A 27,409-nucleotide genomic window follows, 5' to 3' on the forward strand; every position below is an offset into this window, starting at 1 on the left:
ACCTTAAACATCCATAGCACCTTTTCATGAAACAAAAGGATCTTTATTTTTAAGATTGTGGAAAGGTTCTATAGATGTTAAAGGTTCTAAATGGAACCATCAATGCCAACTAAGAATCTTTTTTTTTTTTTTTAAGAGTCTTAGGGGGGCAAAAACATTCAATAGGGTTCTATATATATAACCCTAGGGTTCTTGACTCAATTTTAAAGAACCAAAAAGTTTCTATACAAGGAGAAATGTCATAAATGACTGCATAATACTTATGTTTAACAGGTTATTTACTTTTTTGATAAAGTATGTTTAAAAGCTGTTTAATATGTAAAAATACTCGAAATACTAGAAATTAAAAACAAAATTAAACTTTAATTAAAACTAAATCTATAAAATTATGAGAACCCTTAGAAGGTTCTATAAATGAAACGCCTGACAGAACCCTTCAAGATTCTATAGGACATTTTCTTCAGAGAGTGCAGTTGAGCTACAAGAACAAAACAGTTAAACTGCAAGTAAAAGCGACTTTGGCATGTTGTCAGATTCAAAATTTATATATTTCCTGCAAATTTTTGTTCTCATCATTAAACATGGTCAAGTTCAGTGGTTCTCAATTGGATTTAAAGGCACAGACATCAACAACAAAAGATAGATATGGTTCTCTTTCGAGGGAACTCACACTGCGTCGGAACAACACTGGGGAATGCTGAGGGGATTCCCCAAAGTGTTGTTCCGACGCAGTGTCTCGTTCCCTTTCTCAGGGAACAAGGGTTACAGTCGTAACCCAAGACATTTTTCTCATCCCTTATATTGGTTTATAAAGCTATTCATTTTGCCATCATAACCATGCATGATGATATGGTTAAATTGCATTTCATTGTTTACATTTAGCATGTTTTTTTTTTTCTGCTGTCCGAGACTCTACAAATAACTTGAGTTACATAATCAGATTACTTTTTCAAGTAGCTATTAAAGTAACACATTACTTTTTCAATTTACAACAAAATAGTTACTTTTTCAAATAAATAACGCAAGTTACTTTTATTGACTGAGAGCTCTTCTTTCCCCATGTTGAGAGAAATAAAGTGTAGAGGTGTTGTGATGTGTAACTCAACAGATATGACTGTGATTGGCTACAATGATCAACGCTTCAAGAACATGCTATAAATAGACATCTTTGACACTCTTCTCCGAGCACTTACACAGATACACATTAGCGTTTGAAAGCAGGCATCTATCAGTGGATATATTAGGCATCCACTGATAGATGCCTGCTTTCAAATGTTCCCGTGGGTATCTGCTGAGCATGTGAACACAATAGCCAATCAGAGGTGTTTAAGAATCGCTCAACAGTGCTCAAAATGCTAAGGGGAAATGCTGGTATCATCATATTTTTAAAATTTCAGTCACAACCCACCAGCTGAGATCCACTCAAAATTAATATCTAAATACTAATTCATCAGCTACTAAAACTCTGTGACAAAACTTTTATCTGTTGCTTTGGTGTGAGCAATGAACTACTCCTGGTTTCTACACAAAATAAAAATAGAAAAACATACCGCTATAAAAATCAGCACAAAATATAGCCAGGCCCTCCTTTTTCATCTAAATCAACCTGAAGGACGATACAGTCTGACACATTCCTGATATCCAACATGGCTATATTTTACACCTCAGCCCTTTTCTGTACTGTCAGCCAATCACGTTTCATCATTTTCCCTCCACTTCTGCGAATGTCTGCTCTCTGAGACGCCGGAGCAACCCAGATTTTTTCCCCCTAAATACGTTGGCAAAAGCGATCCACTGGAAACGAGGAATAGAAACCGGCTCCCAGCTCATTAACAGGCTCATTTTCAGTCATCCACAGACTCCCCTTCCCCTCTCTCCATCTCTCCATCCCGCCCTTCTGTTTTTATGACCATTTTATTTCACTCCCATCGCTGTAAATCCAGCTCGCTCGCAGGGTGGAATTTTAAAAGCTGCACTTCTTTCTGCTTTGCAGTATTTTTTCTTTGCCCTCCCTTCCTTCAGTCTTACCCTCATGTGTACTTCTCGTTTTATAGAAGTATGCAGGTTATAATTTTCACTTCCCACAAGAAAACAGTGCTCCGTTAAAATTATGAGACTTACTTTCTGCAGGATTTTTTTTTACTGTGCTTTACTGCATATGCATATGTGCATATGGAAATAATAATCACAGTTCCATTTTTGACTCCACAACGTCAGTAACAATGCTGAAGGAATAATGAAGACGTACCCTGTAGGAGTCAGACACCACGAAGCACTCTGGTATCCCAGGACCTCTGGACGGGTCTTCATTCACCAGAAACGGTTCGGTGGCCTGAAACATAATATAACACATATACGTCATCAGCATTATTATCGCAAGACTGTTGCTACCATTTACCCTTCACTCTTAGTTTTTTGCAACTATTTTAGCAGAGTTCTTGAGCTGCTATATGGTTCTTTGGAGGTTCAAAAAGTTCTTTATCATATTATAAGTTCATGTCAACAGTTTCTGAGTTCTTCGAACACAAATCATATAAAGTTGTATTTAAAAAAAAAAAAAAAAAAAAACTTTGTGGAACTTAAAGGTTTTCCAATGACATAAGACTTTTTTTAACATAAATGCATTTCTTCCTCTTTAGGGAAATTTAAATTTGGACAATAACAAGAATAGCGATGATAAATAAATAACCATATAAATATTTTAAAAATACAACTCTCTCTCTCTCTCTCTCTCTCTCTCTCTCTCTCTCTCTCTCTCTATATATATATATATATATATATATATATATATATATATATATATATATATATATATATATATAAAATGTAATAAATAAATATACATAAATATAAAAAAATTATATATATAAAAATGTATATATTTAATTTTAAGCATATACAAATTATTAATTTATATAATTTTAAATATAATTTTAACATTATATACAGTACTCAGCGAAAATGAGTACACCCCCTTTGAAACGTAACATTTTAAACAATATCTCAATGAACACAAAAACATTTTCCAAAATGATGACAAGACTAAGTTTAACTTATAACATGAAAGTAAGGTTAATAATATAACTTAGATTACACATTTTTCAGTTTTACTCTAATTAGGAGGATGCAAAAATGAGTACACCCCACAACAAAAACTACTACTTCTAGTACTTTGTGTGGCCTCCATGATTTTCATGACAGCACCAAGTCTTCTAAGCATGGAATGAACAAGTTGGCGACATCTATCTTTTTCCATTCTTCAAGAATGACCTCTTTTAGAGACTGGATGCTGGATGGAGAGTGATGCTCAACTTGTCTATTCAGAATTCCCCATAGGTGTTCGATTGGGTTCAGATCAGGAGCCACTGAATCACTTTAACCCTGTTCTTCTTCAGAAATCCAACAGTGGCCTTAGATGTGTGTTTAGGATCATTGTCATGTTGGAAAAGTGCAGGACCACCAAGGGCACGGAGTGATGGTAGCATCTTCTCTTTCAGCATAGAGCAGTACATCTGTGAATTCATGATGCCATCAATGAAATGCAGCTCCCGGCACCCCATGCAGCCCCACATAAGGACACTGCCACCACCATGTTTCACTGTAGGCACCATGCATTTTTCTTTGTATTCCTCACCTTTGCGACGCCATGCTGCTTTGAAGCCATCAGTTCCAAAAACATTTCATCACTCCAGAGTATAGAGTCCCAGTAGTCTTCATCTTTGTCAGCATGAGCCCTGGCAAACTCTAGGCAGGCTTTTTTGTGCCTGGGCTTTAGGAGAGGCTTCTTTTGTGGACGGCACCCATGCATGCCATTCCTCTGCAGTGTACACCGTATTGTGTCACGGGAAATAGTCACCCCAGTTTGGCTTTCTATTTTTTTAGCTAACTGCAGTGAACTTGTATGCTGATTTTCTTCAACCCTTCTCATCAGAAGACGCTCCTGTCGAGGTATTAACTTCCGAGGATGACCTGGATGTCTCTGTGAGATGGTTGCAGTTCCATCTTTTTAAAATTTCTGTACCACTTTTTCTACAGTATTCTGACTGCTAATTAAAGCTTTGCTGATCTTCTTGTAGCCTTCACCTTTCTGGTGCAAAGAAATTATTTTCTTTCTCAGGCCTTGTGACATTTCTCTTCCATGTGGTGCCATTGCTGACAGCATGAAATGGGAAGGGGTTTTAACACCCTTTTATAGTCAACTGTCTGCTGTACACCTGTGTAAAGAATAATTAGACTCACCTGTGGTTGAATTCTTGTTAAATTAGACATTTGTAGTCTAAAATTTAGCTTTGCTCCAGAGACTTTCAGTGGGGTGTACTCATTTTTGCGTCACCCTAATTTGAGTAAAACTGAAAATTTTGTTCTCTAAGTTATATTATTAACCTTACTTTCCTGTTATAAGTTAAACAGATGTTATATAAAACTTAGTCTTGTCAACATTTTGGAAATTGTTTTTTGAGATATTGTTCATTGAGATTCATTGAGATATTGTTTAAAATGTTACACATTTACGGTGAGCACTGTATATACGTATAATAAAATAAAATAATATGAAATATTTAATTTAACCATAATTTAAGCATTTAATTTAAGTATAAACAAAATTATTTTTTATATAAATAATAAATTAAAAAAATATATATATATATATATATATATATATATATATATATATATATATATATATATATATATATATATATATATAAATAATGTAAAACGACCCCTTCAGCCGTGACTTATTCATGATACAGCACTAGCCTCAAGTACCTTATTGCTTTTATAAAACGGTTACCACACAATACAAATATTAAAGCCTAAAATAAGTATCATTGCAACTTTCATGAAGTAAACTTTTTCTAAAGCCTTCCTTCCGCCAGAAAAAATAGTCCCTGACCATGAACAGCAAAAGAAGTTACATTATTACGCCATTAGATGGTGGCAAAGACTGTCTTTATGAGTGTGTCAGTCAGTAGTGAAGACTTTTACATTAAAAAGACTGAATTGTTGTGAACGCGGAACAACACGCAACTGACAAATGCTTTGACTAGCGCTGTCAGTCACGGGAAAACCCCTTAACTGCTAAAAGGACAAGATAATACATCTGACATTTAAAAAGATTTTTTATTATGGACTGACCTGAAGGAAAATGCAGGTAATAAACTCACTCACTTGCTCTTAATTTAATAAAAATTTAAATAATAATAAATAATTTATTTTAAAGGTGCCCTAGAACTTTTAAAAAAAAGATGTAATATAAGTCTAAGTTGTCCCCTGAATGCGTCTATGAAGTTTCAGCTCAAAATACCCCATAGATTTTTTTTTTGTATTCATTTTTTAACTGCCTATTTTGGGGCATCATTATAAATGAGCCGATTCAGGGCTACTGGCCCTTTAATTCTCGTGCTCCACGCCCATGGAGCTCGCACTTGCCTTGAACAGTGCATAAACAAAGTTTACACAGCTAATATAACCCTCAAATGGATCTTTACAAAGTGTTCGTCATGCATGCGGCATGTATGCGTCGGATTATGTGAGTATTGTATACTGTTATATTGTTTACATTGATTCTGAATGAATTTGAGGTTATGCTCCGTGGCTAACAGCTAATGCTACACTGTTGGAGAGATTTATAAAGAATGAAGTTGTGTTTATGAATTATACAGAATGCAAGTGTTTAAAAATGAAAATAACGACGGCTCTTGTCTCCGTGAATACAGTAAGAAACAATGGTAACTTTAACCACATTTAACAGTACATTAGCAACATGCTAAAGAAACATTTAGAAAGACAATTTACAAACATCACTAAAAATATCATGTTATCATGGATCATGTCAGTTATTATTGCTCCATCTGCCATTTTTTGCTATTGTTCTTGCTTGCTTACCTAGTCTGATGATTCAGCTGTGCAGATCCAGACGTTAATACTGGCTGCCCTTGTCTAATGCCTTTTATAATGTTGGGAACATGGGCTGGCATATGCAAATATTGGGGCGTACACCCCGACTTTTACGTAACAGATGGTGTTATGTTGAGATTCACCTGTTCTTCGGAGGTCTTTTAAACAAATGAGATTTATATAAGAAGGAGGAAGCAATGGAGTTTGAGACTCACTGTATGTCATTTCCATGTACTGAACTCTTGTTATTCAACTATGCCAAGATAAATTCAATTTTTCATTCGAGGGCACCTTTAAAATAAAATAAAATCTCTTTTATAAAATTATTATATAAATCTTAAAAATATGTATAGATCAGAATATCATAGACACATGAAGGATGGACTCTTTTCATTTGAGCCAGTAAGCATGAAACAGCTTAGCAACCATCACATGGTGAGTTTTGCAAGTGCGAGTTTCCTTCAGGAAGGGTAAAATCTATTCTGAAAGTTTGTGACTGAACTCATCTTGGCCAAACTTCATGCCGCCCATGTGCAGCGTTGGACTGGTGCGGCCTGTAATCAGCGGGTTTCATCTCGAGCTCAATTCAGCTCTGCATGCTGTGCACAGTCAGACCAGACTCTCAAAACTGGTTCCCGTTCACACCTCCTGACTTCCCAGTATATCCGTGACTTATTCAGCACAAACCTCTCACACAGCGACTCATTCTCCCGACACGACCGCCAAGGTGGGTTTTTTTTTTTTTCTCAGAGTGTCGTGTCCATTCATCCCAGTTCATTTGTATGCCGGGAGGTGCACTGACTGGGTGTGCGGAACTGAATAAACCCCCATTCCAGTTTATCCATTACTGCGACAATGTTAAATCACACAGTAAAGCCGAGGGCAAAAGCAAAGTCTGTTCACACAGTGGCATTATGGGGCAAGAGGTCTATACCAGTTGATTTTTAAGTAAAAGTGATTAACTAGTACACAAAAACCCAGATGGAAAATCTGTGGCTCACAGGTTGATCTTGATGAGACTTAACAGAGATCTGAAGTATTGGCTTTGTCTCCTATAAAATTCATTTAGAGGAATTAAATGGGACTCACTGTCACAGTAAGACTATACAGATATAAAATAAATGCAGATCACAGCTCAGATCATTTGATCTTGGTGGAGTTCACTCATTCTCTAACCATGTGTATGCACACATTTTTGTGTGCAATCTGCATACAAACATTTTCACGAACAAACCATGATTTATCCAGTTTATGAAAAATGTAAGAACAACTGAAACCACACTTATGCAAAAACTCACATACTTTGGTTGGCCTTATAAACATATTTCATCATAAATAAATGTACCTAAATGGTGAGAATGTGATTTCACCAAGTACAACATGTTCCTGGATCAATATCTTTGTTTATCCTGGAACAACATTCCAATCATCCAATCAGATTTGAGGGACAAGTTTACAGTTGTCAAGTTTCTGCTTACAACCATAGTTAGGTGCTTCTAAATCAGTGTTATTCACATATCATTTCCCTCTTACTTTAGAGATAACTTATAGGTAGAGTTAGGTGAAGGGATAGAGACAGGGTTTGGACTATGGTTTTGGACAGGAATGTTGTTTCAGGATCAACTAAATAATTTTTAATTGGCAAAATCACAATGGATGGATGGATGGAAATATATTTCATATATATATATATAATAATTATGATGGATGGATGCATGGATGGATTTAAAAATATTTCATATATATAATTGTGAAGGATGGATGATAGATTTGAATATATTTCATATGATGGATGGATGGAAGGAATGACTAGATAGATGGATGGATTTAAGTATATTTTATATGTATATAATGATGGATGGATGGATGGAGGTACAGACAGATGGATGGATGGATGGATGGGTGGGTGGATGGATGGATGGATGGAACAAATGAATGAATGGATGGATGGATGGAACGAACAACTGGATGGATGGATGGGTGGATGGATGGATGGATGGATAGATGGATGGATGGATGGAATGACTGGATGGATGGATGGATGGATGGAGGTACAGAAAGATGGATAGATGTACAGACGGATGGATGGATGGATGGATGGATGGAAGGAACGACTGAATGAATGGATGGATGGAATGAACAACTGGATGGATGGATGGATGGATGGATGGATGGATGGAAGGAACAAACAACTGGATGGATGGATAGATAGATGGATGGATGGAACAACTGGATGGATGGATGGATGGATGGATGCATGGTTGGAAGGAAGGAACAAAGGAACAAACAACTGGATGGATGGATGGATGGATGCATGGACGGAAGGAAGGAACAAAGGAACAAACAACTGGATGGATGGATGGATGGATGGATGGATGGATGGATGGATGGATGGATGGATGGATGGATGGATGGATGGATGGACAGATGGAACGAACAACTGGATGGATGGATGGATGGATGGATGGATGGATGGAATGACTGGATGGATGGATGGATGGATGGAAGGAAGAAAGGAAGGAACGACTGAATGTATGGATGGATGGAACAACTGAATGGATTTATGTAAGGAAGGAAGGAATGAACGACTGGATGGATGGATGGATGGATGGATGGATGGATGGATGAAAGGAAGGAAGGAAGGAATGAACAGCTGGATGGATGGATGGATGGATGGATGGAGCAACAACTGGATGGATGGATGAAAGGAAGGAAGAAATGAACAGCTGGATGGATGGATGGATGGATGGATGGATGGATGGATGGATGGATGGATGGATGGATGGATGAAAGGAAGGAAGGAAGGAATGAACAGCTGGATGGATGGATGGATGGATGGAGCAACAACTGAATGGATGGATGAAAGTAAGGAAGAAATGAACAGCTGGATGGATGGATGGATGGATGGATGGATGGATGGATGGATGGATGGAGCAACAACTGAATGGATGGATGAAAGTAAGGAAGGAATGAACAGCTGGATGGATGGATGGATGGATGGAGCAACAACTGGATGGATGGATGTACAGACAGATGGATGGATGGAAATATATTTCATATATAATAATTATGATGAATGGATTTAAATGTATTTCATAATAATTTTTACTACAAATACAACTCATCACATATATTATATATTTATATGTAGATATAAATATACATAAATATTAAAAATATGTAAATAAATATAATAAACATTAAGAAATTTTAAACAGATATTACATCTTTAATTTCATCCCATATAATGAGATCCTAAATTACCTAAACACTCACTTTCATCTATAGAAAAAACAAAACAAACAAAAAAAAACATTGGAGATATTATTTCTAATAACACATCCCTTAACCTCTGAAGAAACCCCCAGCTTTCCAGACATGGAGAATTCCTGTTGTCCTCAGGAAAAAGATATATATGCTGTACTTCAGTGCAGTTGAGATTGGAGCAAACTCTGCTGCACACATTCCCTGGATTAAACCTGTCTCTAAACTGCACTCCTATAAAAATACATGCAGCACTAAAATAACAGACGCAAAGATGTGTGCGCGCGCACACACACACACGATACTATAATAGATCCCAGACACTGGCTAACCAAAATGTGGCTGCAACACCAGCTATTCATATCCACAGCAATGAAAGGTTGCATACGCTCTCCCTCTCTCTCCTCTCACAACACATCCATAAGTCAAAGCGCTTAACTAAACAAACCATAGAACGAGAACTAAGGTTCAACCAATTCAGCCGGGTTGTTACTTTCAGAGTGAGTAGAGGCAGGCTTCTAATGTTTATTTAGTCTCCATAGAAGGTTTGGGCTTTGTTCAAATCACTAACCATAAGTATGAGCAACTTTATTTGTTTTTACTACTGTGCTCTTTATATACTCTTTTATTTACGTCAAATAGCTTTTCTAAAAGTGATGGACAGAGAAACCGGGGCAGGTGAAACAAAGAGACAGATGAGTCCCTCTCTTCCGCTTGGTTTGCCTTCACACTTTAAAGTAAGATGGTTTGTTTGAGTCTACGCTGATTGTTTGATGTAGTTCCCTGTAGATCTGTCCCCTTTCTCTCTCGCTGTGGATGTTTATGGAGCGTGGTACTGTATCAATTAAACATGCCACCCTTTTCTATATATATGCAGCATATGCCCGATCCATATGGCCAGCCCTGAGCGAAACCGGTCCCTAGGCCCGTCATAATTAACTCTTGAGTATCAACACAAACATTTTTAGAGCCCAACGACGAACAGCCTATTAAAAATGTCTGCTAATGCGAAATGATGAGCCTGTAACATTTCATGTCTGCTCACAGGGGATCTCAAAGATGAAGATTATAGGTAGTAACACATAATATGAAATGGGAATAGTGTAGCAATCATAATAAAAGTGTGATGAATGTGAGAGGCATGTCTGTTTGAAAATGAGGGTATGAAAGAAAAAAAAATGACATAATGACTAAGATATAATTCTGGTTTAACTGGCTGCTACTTTCAGAATGTATTAGTACAGAAATTTTCGCCAATCTCAAAATCTCGCAATGAAAGCAATGGAATTGAGACTTTGCAAAAGTCTTTTGCTCCTCAGATGTGGGCAATTCATAACTATTTTTACATTTTTGGCTAATTGGTGGTTAATTCTTATGAATTCACACAATCTCATTGATATGTTTTCATACGATCAGCTTATGCCCCAGGGATGGGGTTAGGGGTGGAGCTAAATGTTTACTTTTTTTATACATTTCTGTATTATTCAAATTTATACGAAATCGCAACCTTTTAAAATAGTTACGTTTTCTCTTAAGGTTGGATGTTTCTCATGAGATAAAGGCACTAAACATACATGTATCAGAGGAGATCTAGGCCGCATCTGAAAACTGAAAAATGCTGCCTCCGCAGGAGGATAAGGAGGTAGGAAGGTAACAAGCCACATCCTGTCTCTTGAGATGCCTTAATCTGATTTTTGACAGCAGCATAGATGTATCCTTAGCTCCCTTTGATATCCCACAATCCTGCATGTTCCATTCCCTGACTGTTGAGCTAAAAAATAAACATGGCATCTGAAATTTGAGATTGTTGGTCAGTTTGGGGGTAAAGTGTACTTTCTGACAAACTTTCCCCACTTTTGATGACATTTCTAGCGAGAATATTCAATTTGTTGTCACCAAAGCCCTCTCTGTTTTCTTATCTATCATTAAATCCCTACGCTGCCTCAAAAGTCGGTCTGAAATCAGTTTGGTGCGGTAACTCTTTGCGCAAATGCTGCCTGCTAAGTCATTGCCTGATAGGGCAGCGAGGCAACAAGTAAGCTGCCTAGGTTTTTGGATGCAGTCCTAGAGTTTAGAGAATTTGTGTTTTAGGCCCTGTTTACACCTGGTATTAAAGGAACACTCCACTTTTTTTGAAAATAGGCTCATTTTCCAACTCCCCTAGAGTTAAACAGTTGAGTTTCACCGTTTTCGAATCCATTCAGCCGATCTCCGGTTCTGGCGGTACCACTTTTAGCATAGCTTAGCATAGTTCATTGAATCTGATTAGACCTTTAGCATTGCACTTAAAAATGACCAAAGAGTTTTGATATTTTTCCTATTTAAAACTTGACTGTTCTGTAGTTAAATCGTGTACTAAGACCAGCGGAAAATGAAAAGTTGTGATTTTCTAGGCTGATATGGCTAGGAACTATACTCTCATTCAGGCGTTAAAATCAAGGAACTTTGCTGCCGTATCATGGCTGCAGCAGGCGCAATGATATTACGCAGTGTCTCTCACAAACGTCTCCATGGTTGCAAGCAGGGGCTCACGGGCGCTGCGTAATATCATTGCACTGCTGCAGCCATGGAACGGCAGCAAAGTTCCTTGATATTACGCCTGAATGAGAGTATAGTTCCTAGCCATATCAGCCTAGAAAATCACAACTTTTTATTTCCCATCGGTCTTAGTACACGATTTAACTACAGAAGAGTCAAGTTTTAAATAAGAAAAATATCAAAACTCTTTGGTCATTTTTAAGCGCGATGCTAACGGTCTAATCAGATTCAATTAACTATGCTAAGCTATGCTAAAAGTGGTACCGCCAGAACCGGAGATCGGCTGAATGGATTCGAAAACGGTAAAACTCAACTGTTTAACTCTAGGGGAGTTGGAAAATTAGCCTATTTTCAAAAAAAGTGGAGTGTTCCTTTAAGAAGCGTTTTTGTCGATCGGATCACAAGTGGACGACGCTAAATACAGGTGTAAATGGGGTCTAAAATAATTTGAGCTTGTCCACTTTTGACCACTTCCAGAGGTAGTTGAAAACGCATTCGACCAGATTGCTTTCGTAGTGGTCAAATGTGTTTGAGTAGCCTCAAAAGACCACCTACTCTCCGCCTACTGACTTAAAGGTGCACTATGTAATATTTTCTGTCCACTAGAGGTTGCTAGAGGTCTATTCAAAACAAAGGCGTAGCTTGATGAGTTTAAGCGTGGAATCTTGGGACATGTGGTCTTCATCTCAACGGTCGGTGGAAAAGAATTGGGATAGGACTCGGGAAAAAATCATGTTCATGGATGTGATTATTAACGATACTGTAGTATGAAGCAGAGCAGGACCGAGTGTTGTGGGACGCTGGAGCGATTGCGCAACACACGCCGTGAGCAGCTGAACTTTTATTATGACACAGTCGCTGGCGCCGCTTCCGCTATTCCGGTCATGAGTATGAGGTAACGCAGCTCTGTTTATCATATTAGATACATTTGAGTGTGTTGAAATGATGTTATAACATTATTCTGTGCGTTCGTTCAGCGGATGCTGTGAGACACTTGTTTGAGACGCACAGCAGTAAGATGGATCGATTTTAGAATATAATATTAAATGCTGGATAGCTTGTGTTGATAAATGGCATGCAATTAATTTTAAAACGTATTGTATGATGGAGAAAATGCTGTATTACTGTTACTAAAAATAAAGCTGCATCTAATTATGCTATGTTAGCTACTTCACAAAATAGTGTTTTTCTCATGGTAAAGCATGGTACTCGCAAAAAAAAAAAAAATCAAGAAAATTAGATTTAAACAATAAGACTAAATGTGTTGAGCTATAAAAAAATAATTAGTTTTCTGTCTATAAACGTAACCAAACAGTTGTTCCCTTGTCTATTAAAACATGTAAATATTAAAGCGTCTTTGGTGTTTCCATGGTTTCTACAAAATAAAACTGGAAACCGAGGGTAACGCGGGTATGACGCAATTGACAGGCGACTCCTCACACGTCCCGGAGCCTTGGTTAAAATTGCAATTTTCTCACGATTTACAAATAGTTGCAAACATTTGGGATATTTTAAGTACTCAAGTGAACAAAATATATAACACTGGCCTAGTGGTTTTTGGATATTTTACTGCAAAATTCTTACATACTGCACCTTTAATGTGTAAACATTATGGGAAGCGAGCTAGCCAAACGGGATTTAAACTTTGTCGGCTGAAGACCCAAGTTTGTTTTTTGAAGACAAAAAAACATACCAAGCACAATGTTCTCTCACCATTTCTGATTTCTAACACACACAGCGCTCTGTGTGGTCTTGCGTATATCAGAGCAGAAACAAAAGCTGATGCTCTCCGTATGTTTTTCCATCGTCTCCGGTAGCGTTCATATGTAAATTGCACAAGCTTATTTTCTTTATTAGTATGAAAGATCTGAAAAACCCCATTAATTTACCCGCCCATAGGTCCTCCCCTTGAAGAAATCAGGACAGAAGTGGTTGAAAGTGGACAGAAAAAGACAGATTAAAACAACGGGTGTAAATGTGTCTCCCTCATCCACTTGTGATCCGATCGAACAAAACGAATCTTAAGGTGTAAACATGGCTTCAGATTTGCCAGGATACCAAATGCTGCAATCAAAAGTTATATACAACAGCTAGAGCTGATTCTCGAATCTGAACCATAGAAATCGTTTCACAGTTTGTATCACTCCGCTTGTTTCTGCCTGATCTATACTGGCAGCATTTCTCATACTGAGCGTCAATGGTGGAGGAGCAAACCCATTGTAATTTTAAAAATACTACTGTTATTGTGTCACGGAATGTAGTATTAAGTGTTTTTACGGCAAGAATATAGTTGTTCAGACCTCAAATATGCAATTTATATATATATAAATATAGCGCCTATTTGAAAATTTGTTAGACATATTTGGAGACGTGAGCTCCAGACCGGCAGCGGCAGTTCAGTGCTCACGTACCCGCCGAGAACAGTTTCATCTATACGAGCAATATATATTACGAAAATAATGACATTTAGGGAAAAAAAGGTCTGCATTACCATAATAAGAATTTTGGTTGAGAAATATTCTTAATTGTGATGAAAATAATGTTACTGTTAAATAATGCAGAGGGGTCTGGGTTTTCTTGGTTAGCAAAAAAAAAAGCGCAGATAACTTTCCCGATTCTTATGCTGTTACAGAAACAGGTGTGATTTCTCATGATTCTTAAATAGCGTATACATTCATACAAACTTTGACTTCCCAACAGCCCATTTACAAAAGTGTTTTCACATATACCTTTTTTACATCTCAATTCTTGTGTTCACGGATAAGAGAAACTGACAGTCGACAGAACTTCTACACAACTACAAACCCAGGTAACACGGCAGACACATCAAAGCCCAGCGAGGGAGGGAGGGGATTTGTTTTTTAAAAGCGGTGAGAGGGGGAAATATATGAAAGCAGAAATGTATGCCGTGTGAACGCTTGCCAGGGCCACTTCAGGGAGAAATGCTGGAAAAATGTGATATTTCATACCTCCATCTCTAGAGGAGCTGCGAGAGCGAAATGAGCGCGGAACAGCAGTAATAATGAACCCGAGGAGGAGGGTGGGCTGTTAGATTGCTTATTGTTTGTTTTCAGAGCTGTTTGGGCACTAAACATTGATTCTGTCAGCACAGGAACTGCAAGCCAGAGTGGTGTCTGATTATGAGCTATTATACAGGATGAAATCATTATTTTACCACTTTAAAAACAAAATAGAAGATATTTAAAGTTAAGTTAATGGCTTGTTTGCATTAGTGGAAAAACGAAGACAGAAGATTGACATTAAAAATAATTAGATTCATTTTTAGTGTCTTAAGATAATGCGAGCAAGCCCGTACAAAAGACGCTGCCTATGCTGAGTGCTTTGATTGGTGTTCTGAGTTCCTCATGTTTTTACGAGTCATTCATGGCTGTAGCACAAACAGTGCAGAACAAGTTATACGACTACTTATGGTTAGAGTTAAGCCCCTGCTGGTAGATGTCGTAACTACACCATCTGGACACAATAGGCATCTTTTTCCACTAATGATCATTCTAACCCAGCCCTGTATTTAAGCGTTTGCTGCACTGGCTTTGAATCACCGCGGCGATTCTCCCGCTGTTGAATCTGCACCACAGCAAAACGAATATTATATCAGCGGCTTTTTTTCTTTTCTTTTTTTTCTTTTTAACAGCTTATTTTATTCTAAAAATCTTAGTTGTTAATGCAAGTTTGCTGTCTGCAATGAATAGCAAAAAGACGGAAGAAATGTGTTTCTGTTGAGTCCTTGCGAGATGCAAGCAAAAACAACATAGGGCTACAACATGACCAGTAGAGTATGATTTCCCGACAAATGACTCATATGAGTTGGCTATTTTTAGTGATGCGAAAACATAAAGCCCAACCAGTGGAGTCAGATTCCTGAACAAATGACTCATGTGAGCCGGTTCTCTTTAGTGATTGAAAAACATAAAGTGTAACAGTGTAATCCGGTTCCTGAACAAATGACACACGTGAGCCGGTTCTATTTAGCGATACAAAAGCATAAAGCGCGACCAGAGTAGTTTGATTCCCAAAAAAATGACTTGTGTGATCCAGTTCATGTTAGTTAATCAAAAAATATAAATTGCTCCCAATGTAGTGTGATTCTCGAACAAATGACTTGTTTGAGCCATTTCTCTTTAGCGATTCAATAACGTAAATTGTTATCAGTGTAGTCCGATTCCCTAACAAATTACTTGTTCGAGCCAGTTCTTTTTAAAAATGTAAAGCACAACCAGTGTAGTCTGATTCTAAAACAAATGACTCATATGAGTCAGTTCTCTTTAGTGATTCAAAAACATAAAGTGCGACCAGTAGAGTCTGATTCCCAGAAAATGACTCGTATGAGCCAGTTCTCTTTAGTGACTCAAAAACATAAAACGTAACCAGTGTAGTCCGATTCCCAAACAAATGACTTGTGTGAGCTGGTGCTTTTTAGTGATTCAAAAACGTAAAGCATAACCAGTGTAGTCCGATTCCCGAAGAAATCACTTGTTTGAGCCGTTTCTCTTTAGCGATTCAATAATGTAAATTGTGATCAGTGTGGTCCGATTCCCTAACAAATGACTTGTTCGAGCCAGTTCTTTTTAGTGATTCAAAAACGTAAAGCACAACCAGTGTAGTCCGATTATAAAACAAATGACTCATGTGAGCTGGTGCTTTTTAGTGATTCAAAAATGTAAAGCGTAACCAGTGTAGTCCGATTCCCGAAGAAATTACTTGTTTGAGCTGGTTCTTTTTAATGATTCGAAAATGTAAAGGGCGGCCAGTGTAGTCCGATTCCCAAAGAAATGACTCGTGTGAGCTGGTGCTTTTTAGTGATTCAAAAACGTAAAGCGTAACTAGTGTAGTCCGATTCCCAAAGAAATTACTTGTTTGAGCCGGTTCTTTTTTAGCGATTCAAAAATGTAAAGTGCGACCAGTGTAGTCCGATTCCCAAAGAAATGACTCATGTGAGCTGGTGCTTTTTAGTGATTCAAAAATGTAAAGTGCGACCAGTGTAGTCTGATTCCCAAAGAAATGACTCGTGTGAGCTGGTGCTTTTTAGTGATTCAAAAACGTAAAGTGTAACCAGTGCAGTCCGATTCCCAAAGAAATGACTCGTGTGAGCTGGTGCTTTTTAGTGATTCAAAAACGTAAAGTGCGACCAGTGTATTCTGATTCCCGAAGAAATTACTTGTTTGAGCTGGTTCTTTTTAGTGATTCAAAAATGTAAAGTGTAACCAGTGTAGTCCGATTCCCGAAGAAATTACTTGTTTGAGCTGGTTCTTTTTAGTGATTCAAAAACGTAAAGCGTAACCAGTGTAGTCCGATTCCCAAAGAAATGACTCATGTGAGTTGGTGCTTTTTAGTGATTCAAAAACGTAAAGTGTAACCAGTGCAGTCCGATTCCCAAAGAAATTACTTGTTTGAGCCGGTTCTTTTTTAGCGATTCAAAAATGTAAAGTGCGACCAGTGTAGTCCGATTCCCGAAGAAATTACTTGTTTGAGCTGGTTCTTTTTAGTGATTCAAAAATGTAAAGCGTAACCAGTGTAGTGCGATTCCCAAAGAAATGACTCATGTGAGCTGGTGCTTTTTAGTGATTCAAAAACGTAAAGTGTAACCAGTGCAGTCCGATTCCCAAAGAAATTACTTGTTTGAGCCGGTTCTTTTTAATGATTCAAAAATGTAAAGGGCGGCCAGTGTAGTCCGATTCCCAAAGAAATGACTCATGTGAGCTGGTGCTTTTTAGTGATTCAAAAACGTAAAGCGTAACCAGTGTAGTCCGATTCCCAAAGAAATTACTTGTTTGAGCCGTAAAATGTAAAGTGCGACCAGTGTAGTCTGATTCCCGAAGAAATAACTCGTGTGAGCTGGTGCTTTTTTAGCGATTCAAAAATGTAAAGTGTGACCAGTGTAGTCTGATTCCCGAAGAAATAACTCGTGTGAGCTGGTGCTTTTTTAGCGATTCAAAAATGTAAAGTGCGACCAGTGTAGACCGATTCCCAAAGAAATTACTTGTTTGAGCCGTAAAATGTAAAGTGCGACCAGTGTATTCTGATTCCCGAAGAAATTACTTGTTTGAGCTGGTTCTTTTTAGTGATTCAAAAACGTAAAGCGTAACCAGTGTAGTCCGATTCCCGAAGAAATTACTTGTTTGAGCTGGTGCTTTTTAGTGATTCAAAAACGTAAAGCGTAACCAGTGTAGTCCGATTCCCGAAGAAATTACTTGTTTGAGCTGGTTCTTTTTAGTGATTCAAAAATGTAAAGTGTAACCAGTGTAGTCCGATTCCCAAAGAAATGACTTGTGTGAGCTGGTGCTTTTTAATGATTCAAAAACGTAAAGTGTAACCAGTGTAGTCCGATTCCCGAAGAAATTACTTGTTTGAGCCGGTTCTTTTTAGTGATTCAAAAACGTAAAGCGTAACCAGTGTAGTCCGATTCCCAAAGAAATTACTTGTTTGAGCCGTAAAATGTAAAGTGCGACCAGTGTAGTCTGATTCCCGAAGAAATAACTTGTGTGAGCTGGTGCTTTTTTAGCGATTCAAAAACGTAAAGCGTAACCAGTGTAGTCCGATTCCCAAAGAAATTACTTGTTTGAGCCGTAAAATGTAAAGTGCGACCAGTGTAGTCTGATTCCCGAAGAAATAACTCATGTGAGCTGGTGCTTTTTAGTGATTCAAAAACGTAAAGCGTAACCAGTGTAGTCCGATTCCCAAAGAAATTACTTGTTTGAGCCGTAAAATGTAAAGTGTAACCAGTGTAGTCCGATTCCCAAAGAAATTACTTGTTTGAGCTGGTTCTTTTTAGTGATTCAAAAACGTAAAGTGTAACCAGTGTAGTCCGATTCCCGAAGAAGTTACTTGTTTGAGCCGGGTTTTTTTAGCGATTCAAAAATGTAAAATGCAACCAGTGTAGTCCGATTCCCGAAGAAATGACTCGTGTGAGCTGGTGCTTTTTAGTGATTCAAAAATGTAAAGTGCGACCAGTGTAGTCCGATTCCCGAAGAAATTACTTGTTTGAGCCGGTTCTTTTTTAGCGATTCAAAAATGTAAAGTGCGACCAGTGTAGTCCGATTCCCGAAGAAATGACTCGTGTGAGCTGGTGCTTTTTAGTGATTCAAAAATGTAAAGTGCGACCAGTGTAGTCCGATTCCCGAAGAAATTACTTGTTTGAGCCGGTTCTTTTCATTGATTCAAAAATGTAAAGTATGACCAGTGTAGTCCGATTCCAAAAGAAATTACTGTTTGAGCCGGTTCTTTTTTAGCAATTCAAAAATGTAAAGTGTGACCAGTGCAGTCCGATTCCCGAAGAAATTACTTATTTGAGCCGGTTCTTTTTAGTGATTCAAAAATCTAAAGTGTGACAGGTGCAGTCCGATTCCCGAAGAAATTACTTGTTTGAGCCGGTTCTTTTTATTGATTCAAAAATGTAAAGTATGACCAGTGTAGTCCGATTCCCAAAGAAATTACTGTTTGAGCCGGTTCTTTTTTAACAATTCAAAAATGTAAAGCGTGATCTGTGTGGTCCGATTCCCCCCAAAATTACTTGTGTTCTTGTTAGTGAAACAAAAAATATAAAGTCTCCCATGTATATTCTGATTCTCGAACAAATGACTCATGTGAGCCGGTTCTTGTTAATGAATCAAAAAATATAAAGAATTCCCAGTGTAGTTTGGTTTGTAAACAAATGACTTGTGTGAGACATTTATTTTTTTTATTTTTTATTTTTTTTAATCGATTTAAAAACATAAAGACCAAGCTGGTTCTTGTGAGCCGGTTCTTGTTACTGAATTAAAAAATATTAAGTGCTCCCAGTGTAATCTGATTCTCAAACAAATGTCTCTTATGAGCTTTTTTTTCTTAGTGGATGAAAAAAAAAAACATAAGAATGACCAGTGTATTCCTATGAAAGAAAAAAATTTGAAACAAAAAAGCATGTTGACTTGCACTAATGGGGGCGATTAAAAAATGTAAAGCGCGACCAGTGTAGTCCGATTCCCATAGAAATGAGCCGGTTCTTTCACTAATAAACTAGGGGGATGCATTTCATTATCAGTGCTTGCAAATTGCTTTTAATGATGAATTCATTTGATTTGAAGTCTGGTGGATCCTTCACTGAACCGTCTCAGACCGGTTACTATATGCAGTTATGACAATGAAACTGATGGACATGACAACATGCAGATCACCAGCATTTCATTAACATCACATCACTGGCTTGAAATCAAAGAAAAAGCTAAAACCAACAACCAATTAATCATAGACATCTGTGTCAAATGACTTGGTCATAATGTTGATTGGTCATAAGATCAAGTTCAGTTGACAGGCGAACTAACAGCACTCCACCAGAGGGGGCGCTAGCACATGGCACACATGCTTTTCACAAAATTACAATGTCTGTGTGTAATTTATTTCCAAAACATCTGGAATTTCAATTGAATGTATATTAATTGCTATACTAACTTCACCACCTCTGCTCTCTCAATAAACAAATCAAACACTGACAGCAAAATAAAGGATTTTGATATCAAAGTCGTAGAGTATTCTGCTTCCACGTCAACATAAAAACCTTGTTGTTTAACAAACTATAGGATACGTTGTTTGTTATTGTATAACTTTTCTTCATTAGAGCTGTCATCAAAGTATAACCCAGATGCATTTCTGTATGTTTGACGGAGTGCAACTATAGCTGTCAACTCTTTTTTTAACTATCTAGCTTCATATCTTTGATTGCTGTTTGGAAGCTTAATTAAATAGGTTTTTTTAAGAGAAGACGTTAATCCCATGTGGAGTCAGCTTTGAATAGATTCCCTCGTTTCTTTCTGCAGTGGCCTATTTGGGTCGGTGCCATTTAAGAGAGCGGGTAAACAAATAATTATCCACATTAATGTGCTGATATTCAGGCCCATCTGGAAATCATCAACAAGTACAAGCCTATATTGCATCAGTCATGCAATCAAATATAATCTGGATTCCGAAGCCAGTCAAAGTGGAGAAGAACTGAAAACTATGTGTGCAGCGATTTGAAAATAAAGAAGGCCGATGCATAAATTAGCTGAACGTTTCGAGTCTGAAATGAGGACACCTGGGTAATGTGCTTTAGTTGATTGCCAATGGCTTGATGTCTCCTCAGATCGGCTTATTGTGGCCTGTCTAGTGAGAAGTAAAAATCAAGCTATCTGAGGTTAGAGCCGAGCTAACGCCGAACAGATGTTCTTTCCTGAAGATCCGAAAATTCAGCCGAGATGATATTTAAAAGCAAGTTTCTTGTGTTTTTAGTTTTGAAAGTGCTGCATGTGTCAATATGGCCTGCAAATGTCCTCTCCGGTGTCCTACACTCTAACAAAATAACAGTTTGCATTGATTTTTTTGAGTTATGACAACTTTGAGTGATTTTACCTTCAACCAACAAGCTACATTGAGTTAAAGGAACTTAATAATTAGCATAGCATGAACACTAATTTTTAAGTTGATTACTCAAAAGAAATTAAGTCGCTCCAACTACCAGAGTTGTAGCCCTGGAAGAAATTAATCTTCTATATTTCAGTTCAAATCAACAGCTATCACATGCTAACATAACTTATTTAACAATGAACAAGTAAGATATTACTTATCAGTGGCATTAGCGCAGTCATAGAGTCAATGTGTTTACCTTCATGTATCTCTTCAGCACAATGGTAACCACAAAAACTCTTACAGAATCTCTTCTAAATGTCAAACATAACAGCGTTAAACACTAGCAGGTCTTTCCCTTCACTATAAACAAATGAATTAACACTTCATTTCAACATTTATTCCCCTTTCCAGTCCCAAAGCATGCTGGGAATTAGAAATCCACTGCCTAATTTCTGAAGTTATCAAGACAATTTCATTGGGTTACTTCAGCCTTTTTAAAAAGCAAATTAATGCAGAAATTTGAGTTTAAATTACAAACGATATTAAGTTGATGTAATAATCAACATTATTATGTCAACAGAACTCTACAAAATTAAGTTTGCAACTTAAAAGGTTATATTAAAACAATAAATTGCATGGTTAATCGCAAAAAGTTTGCGATCTCGATTCAAACACCCACACAATCTTATTTTATTAATAAGAACGATTCACCCATGTCTATTGACTAGCTGCACATGGCCGCCATGTTGGATTTCCTTTGACAAAATCATACCGAAACATTCAAATCTGTGTTCCACACAGTAGTTATTTCTGTGTTACAAATATTCAAATTATCACATAAGTACTAAGATTAAAGTTTAAAGTTAGGATATAAACACTGATGTCTACGATAACGATCAAAATAGAACAAACCACCTTTTGAAACTAACAGCGCTTCCAATAACGGTTGTATCAATGACATCTTACGCCACTAGGTGGCGACAAGTGACTGTTAAAAAATGTATTTGTCATTGAATCATTCATTCAAAAGATTTGTCCAAAAACACTGATTCATCCAGTAATGAAACAAGTCATTGAATTCATTCAAAAGCATTTTCTTAAATAATTAATTAAAATTAATTAAAATTTTTCCAGCAATTAATATTTTGTCAGAACCCCTAGTAAATTACATGTTATTTTGTTTAGTTTTTGAATCATGATCTCTATTTGAAATCAAAATGTTGTGATTCTCATTTTATCTAGAATCGTGCAGCTCTACAACCATGCATTTATTTAAGTATTTTAGATCTACAGAATTTTTTAAAAGACATGCCAAAAATTGTCACTATTTTGTTTTTTGGTTGTTTTATAATATTTTAATTCAGTATTCTTGCATCACTATTGTGGTGATATAGTGACACTGCACTCTTAGAAGAAAAGATTCTATATAGAACCCTAAAAGGTTCTGTCAGGTGCTTCATATTTGGAACCCCTAAAAGGTTCTATATAGAACTCCAATTAACCTTTTTGCTAAGAATGTAGAGAGTGGGATGGCCAGTACACACATACTGTACATACAGTACACATATAGACTAAATAATTTAATTAAAATGCATGACAATGCAATATTTTTCTGAAATTGGAAAAAACTAACTGTGCTTCATACATAAACTGAGCTGTAGATTTTGGACACATACTCTTAAAAGAGAAGCTATAAATCCTTAAAGGGTTCTGTCAGGTGCTTCATAGAGAACCTTTTAGGGGTTTCCATCACGGGATCATTATATGGATTTTTTAAAACACAAAGCTTCTAAACATTTTATCACTAGAAAAAATATAAATAACCAGTTAAACATGAAAGTATTAAGACATTTCTCAATATATAGAACTTTTTTGGAATAAAGGGGTCTTTAAAACTGAGTCAAGACCCTATAGGGTTCTGTATACAACTCCAATGAACCCTTTTTTTATAACAGTGCAGTTATCTGACAAATATTCTAGTCGATGTATAAATCTATCGCTAATTATTATTACCATTATTCTTATTTAAAAGTTAGTGTGTTTGCATATAAAACGACAACTGTGTGCAAGCGAAATAAGTGAAAAAAGACATAAACACACAAAACTGCAACGCATTAATCAGTGCTAATCGAAATGACTTTACATACAGCAGTCCAAAAAGTTAGTATGGACACGAAATAAGTTGCATCCAGCACTATTGTTCTATATATAACCCCTCAGAGCTTTTGTTCTCTTTGACAGACGACATGTGGGCGGCGACTGTCGTCCTGTGACAAGCTCGCGCAGTGGAACAATTTCAGTAATGGCATGTTACATGTGCATGTGTCGCCTGTAATCCCAATAACACTGAAAAGCGTGTAAACTGAAGGGTTATTATCCTGCACAACACTTCATTATCCACCGCCATAAAGCGTGATGAAAGTTTGAGTGGCACAGGGTCAAAGTTGAACTATGATATTGCGTTATGATAATGCATTATGTATTATGCCCAAAAAATAGCGTGATAAATTAGTTCGGCACAGTTTCAAACTAACTTCCCAATCCATATGAACAACTTCAAGCATTCTTTTCCTCCAACAGAAAGCGTACACACACACACACATTATGTGCATCGAGAAACTAGAGCACATGCTGTTTTACATCCAGAGTTTTTGCACAAAACTAAAACCGTCCAAAATTATTCTGGAACAGTTATTGCTTGGCATATTATCAACCTAAACCAGTCTTACCAGCATTTTAACGCAGAAATAAAAAGAGCAAAGTTGATTTACACAGCACGTACCATTGTGGAGCGGGGAATATTGCCAACAGTCTCAAAGACCCATTTTACTCCTTTAGGGGGGAAAAAAACTTTGCCCCGAAAAAAAGGAGCGTGGTAGAAGACGAAAAGCAAAAGAGTTGGGCTTTCTCCGTTGATACCGGAAGCAGAAGAACCGGGCCCGTGGATCGCGGAAAACGACCAACTTTTACGCTCGGAAACTTTCGCAGGAATCAGCCGGCGCGTTTCTTGTCTTTCAGAGCAGATACACACACAAAAAAAGAGAAACCTTCGGGGCTGGAGCAGGTTCAGCGCGACCGCTCCTCCGTCCACCGCGAATCCCCCGGTTTGAGCGTCTCTCCGGTCCGGTAGCTTCACTCGAGATCGCCACCGACAGCAACTTTCTTCGTGCGCAGTTTCAGCTCACGGACTCTGGGTGAATTGGTGCTCAGTCTCCATCCATCTCACGGGGGACCCGATCTCCATGACCTCCTCCTCCTCCTCAGTGCAAGGATTACACGATCAATTATTACGGAGAGAACGTCATTTCGGGCAATATTGCGGAATCAAATGCGACGCGTGAGAGGAACGTGGACGCGCAAACGTTTCGAATAACTAATTAATGTATGTTAAGTAGCCTATGTAAGAGTAGTTGCCAAAATAAACGCGCTACCCCTTGCGTGGCCCGCGCAGAACGCTCGGGTTGATCTGTGGATGGATTCGTGCAGTGGCTGGTGAATTATTAATAACCGGGAGCGCTTCACAGTCTGTCGTGTTCACAGAGGAACCAGAACGGCAGCTGGGGGTTTAAGGGAATTAAATACGGGCTTGGAGAGAAGCAGGAACGGCAGGGGATTATACCGTTCACCGGAGAGAGAAAGAAAGAGAGAGAGAGAGAGTGAGACAGAGATGTGTATGATTGAAGTGTGCGGAGTTTTTGTAAAACATCTCGAGCAATGCGCGAATTAAGGTGATATTTAGCAGTGTGTTGATATAAATCTGGTTATTTTTGAAGTTATCAAGTTTACAGTAAACTCTGAAAGTGTTTAGCAGAAGTGAACAGGTGTAGTGCAGTTTCGTCATCGATCAATTCCTATTTAAAATTATGGTGCAGCGAATCAAATAGCTAAAAGATTCGACCTCACGTGATTTAAAAACGTTAAACGGGTGTACAATCTCAAGTGACGGTTTTAGACGAAGGTCAAGCTAAATTCATTTTAAATTACATTTTAAATCCAATTCTAATTCTGACTTCAAAAAACGAGAGAAAAAAAGATATTGTTCAATGGTCATTTCTTGTCAGGGTCTCTTTTTTAATTAATATGCAACATATGCCAGATGTCAGATGAAGGAAAACTCGTAAAGGTCGTCTTAATTGAGGGTTAATCACGGCTGGTTTAATTAATTCAACATACCTGGGCTAAAACAGAAGAAAGACCTTCAAACGACCTGAAAGAGACACGCGTTGACCTTCAGTGAAGCCCTGATGCGATGCACCTGCCAACTATATATTATCAAGAAAATTACTGCTTCTTTTGTCAAAATAGAAACTGCTAAATAAAATAATAAAAACACAAGCACAACTGAATTACAAATCCCTGAGAGGATGCCAAAATTCATTTATAAAATATATATCGTTTAGCACTCATTATTTTCCTTTTATAGACAAGAGATTATTTATGTTTTTGTAAATTGTAATTTTCAAATCATGAAACAAATGTAAATGTGTTTTTAACTGGTTTGCTTCGTTTGTATCTCAAAATAGGCCAGTGATCTATGAAAAATACAAAAACAAAACAAAAAGGAATTAATAACCCAAAATCGTCCTCAATAATTCACATTGTGAAGAGAATAAACAAGAAATCGGGGGAAAGGAAAAAAAGGCTCTCGTTCCTTGAGCACATTGTTTGAAATCGAATATATAAGCATTAGAGAAAAACAATATCTAACAAACACAACATTAAACAGCATTAAATCATGTTATTCTGCATATTTTATTTAATAATTTTCGACACATTTAAGTATTTAAAATTGGTTTTCTTTCTTTCTAAACGCTCTCACAGTTTTTTTTTTATTTTTTTATTTTTATATATATATAATTTAAAACATTTTTCATTGAACACAAGATGCAAAGAGTGCTTCTGGGGTATAAAGTCCGTATCTCGGTGCTTTTTGTATAGGAAAAAAAAAAAAAAAAAAAAAACATATGAGACTGTTTTTAAAATGCTAAATCCATGAATAAATAAGACTTTTTCAATTTTTTTCCCCCAAACTCTCGAGTGCCTTGGCCTCATATGTTTTTTTTACAATGCTAACATTTTTCATTAAGCCAATATAAAATTAATTTATACTTAAATAATTATTCGTAACTAATATTCGTTGGGGCATTAAAAACGAAACCACCGTCATAAACACAAATGAGCGAGCTTTCTGAACCTTAGCTTTAAAACATCATTTGAATGAACTGATCACATTATTTGCAGTTCACAGTATTCTTAAATATAATAATAATAATAGATAAATTAATAATATCAATATCAATTTATTTTAAAAAAATCTAAGTGTAATTTATAATTGTTAATTGCAAATACTGTTCATATATTATTAAGTTTAAATCAACATTAATAAGTGTAATATCATATTAAACAGTCTGAAATCACTTCGTGTATTATGAGCAATCATTGCTCTTTTAATTTAATATATTCCCCATTTCATAAATAGGACATCACAATGCTAAAACATTCTGTAAGTACAAACATCATCAGCTCGGTGATTTATACAGTCTGTCTGACACCACATCTCAAAAAAACAAAACAACAAATGTGTACTAATTCAATTTAAACGAAATTATACCGCAAAAATGTAAATACGTTTTAATTATACAGTTTCATTAATTAACGAAGATCGTTTGGACCATGTGACATATAGCCTACTGGAGAAAAAAAAAAAGTAGTGTAAGTACTGGATTGTGTAGAATTAAAATATCATATTTCAACAGGGAAAATTTTACAATTTGCCATTACATTTTGTCATTATTACGGACATCATGTTTTTTTTTAAAGAAAACAAGAATCCAATTTTAGACCGACATCAACTGAAACTTCCTTGCATCAGAATATCAGAATGGAAAACTGGTCTCGAATTTCTCTCTTTAAAAAAACTGAACACTAAAGCACGTGATTGCAAATAATAATTATTATCAATTTCCCCTAACATTTTTTAACAATAGGATCGCAAGTAAATGTTGGCCGGAAGGAAGAACACACGATGTGCGCAGGTGCGTTTCACGCGGACTTCAGAAGAGACAAAAAACCTCTATAGACAAGTATATAAACTGATATTATAAATTACACTTATACTTTATATTTGTATCTAACAGGTAGACTAAACATTGAGTCCTCGATTTTACCACAAAACCTTCAATCAAAGAGAAAGAGAGGAAGAAAGAAAGTTACAACAGCCAGTGCTTCACTAAATAGTGTATAATAAAACAATAAAGCACAAACATTTACATTCAAATGTAAAAAGTATTATTGAAATGAATACATGATTTAGATCTCTATGCACCTA

The 27,409-nt window shown here is 36.9% G+C and overlaps 1 protein-coding gene across 11 annotated transcripts in view; it reads right to left on the bottom strand.

Moving 5' to 3' along the window:
- nfixb (nuclear factor I/Xb) overlaps positions 1-24,278 on the bottom strand; it is a 195,542-nt gene extending 171,264 nt beyond the window's left edge. For 4 of the 11 annotated variants that reach the window (XM_067381327.1, XM_067381321.1, XM_067381317.1 and 1 more), the window contains exons 1-2: positions 23,864-24,278; positions 2,249-2,332 (exon numbers count right to left, since the gene is read on the bottom strand). In XM_067381327.1, the coding sequence (XP_067237428.1) occupies positions 2,249-2,332; positions 23,864-23,866 (87 nt within the window). In that variant the 5' untranslated portion in view covers positions 23,867-24,278. The remainder of the gene's footprint in view (positions 1-2,248; positions 2,333-23,863) is intronic. The other 7 variants (XM_067381318.1, XM_067381320.1, XM_067381324.1 and 4 more) reach the window with 4 other exon arrangements.
- Between the last annotated feature and the right edge of the window lie 3,131 nt (positions 24,279-27,409).

This window comes from Chanodichthys erythropterus, chromosome 3, assembly GCF_024489055.1.
Source record: "Chanodichthys erythropterus isolate Z2021 chromosome 3, ASM2448905v1, whole genome shotgun sequence".
NCBI lineage: Eukaryota > Metazoa > Chordata > Actinopteri > Cypriniformes > Xenocyprididae > Chanodichthys > Chanodichthys erythropterus.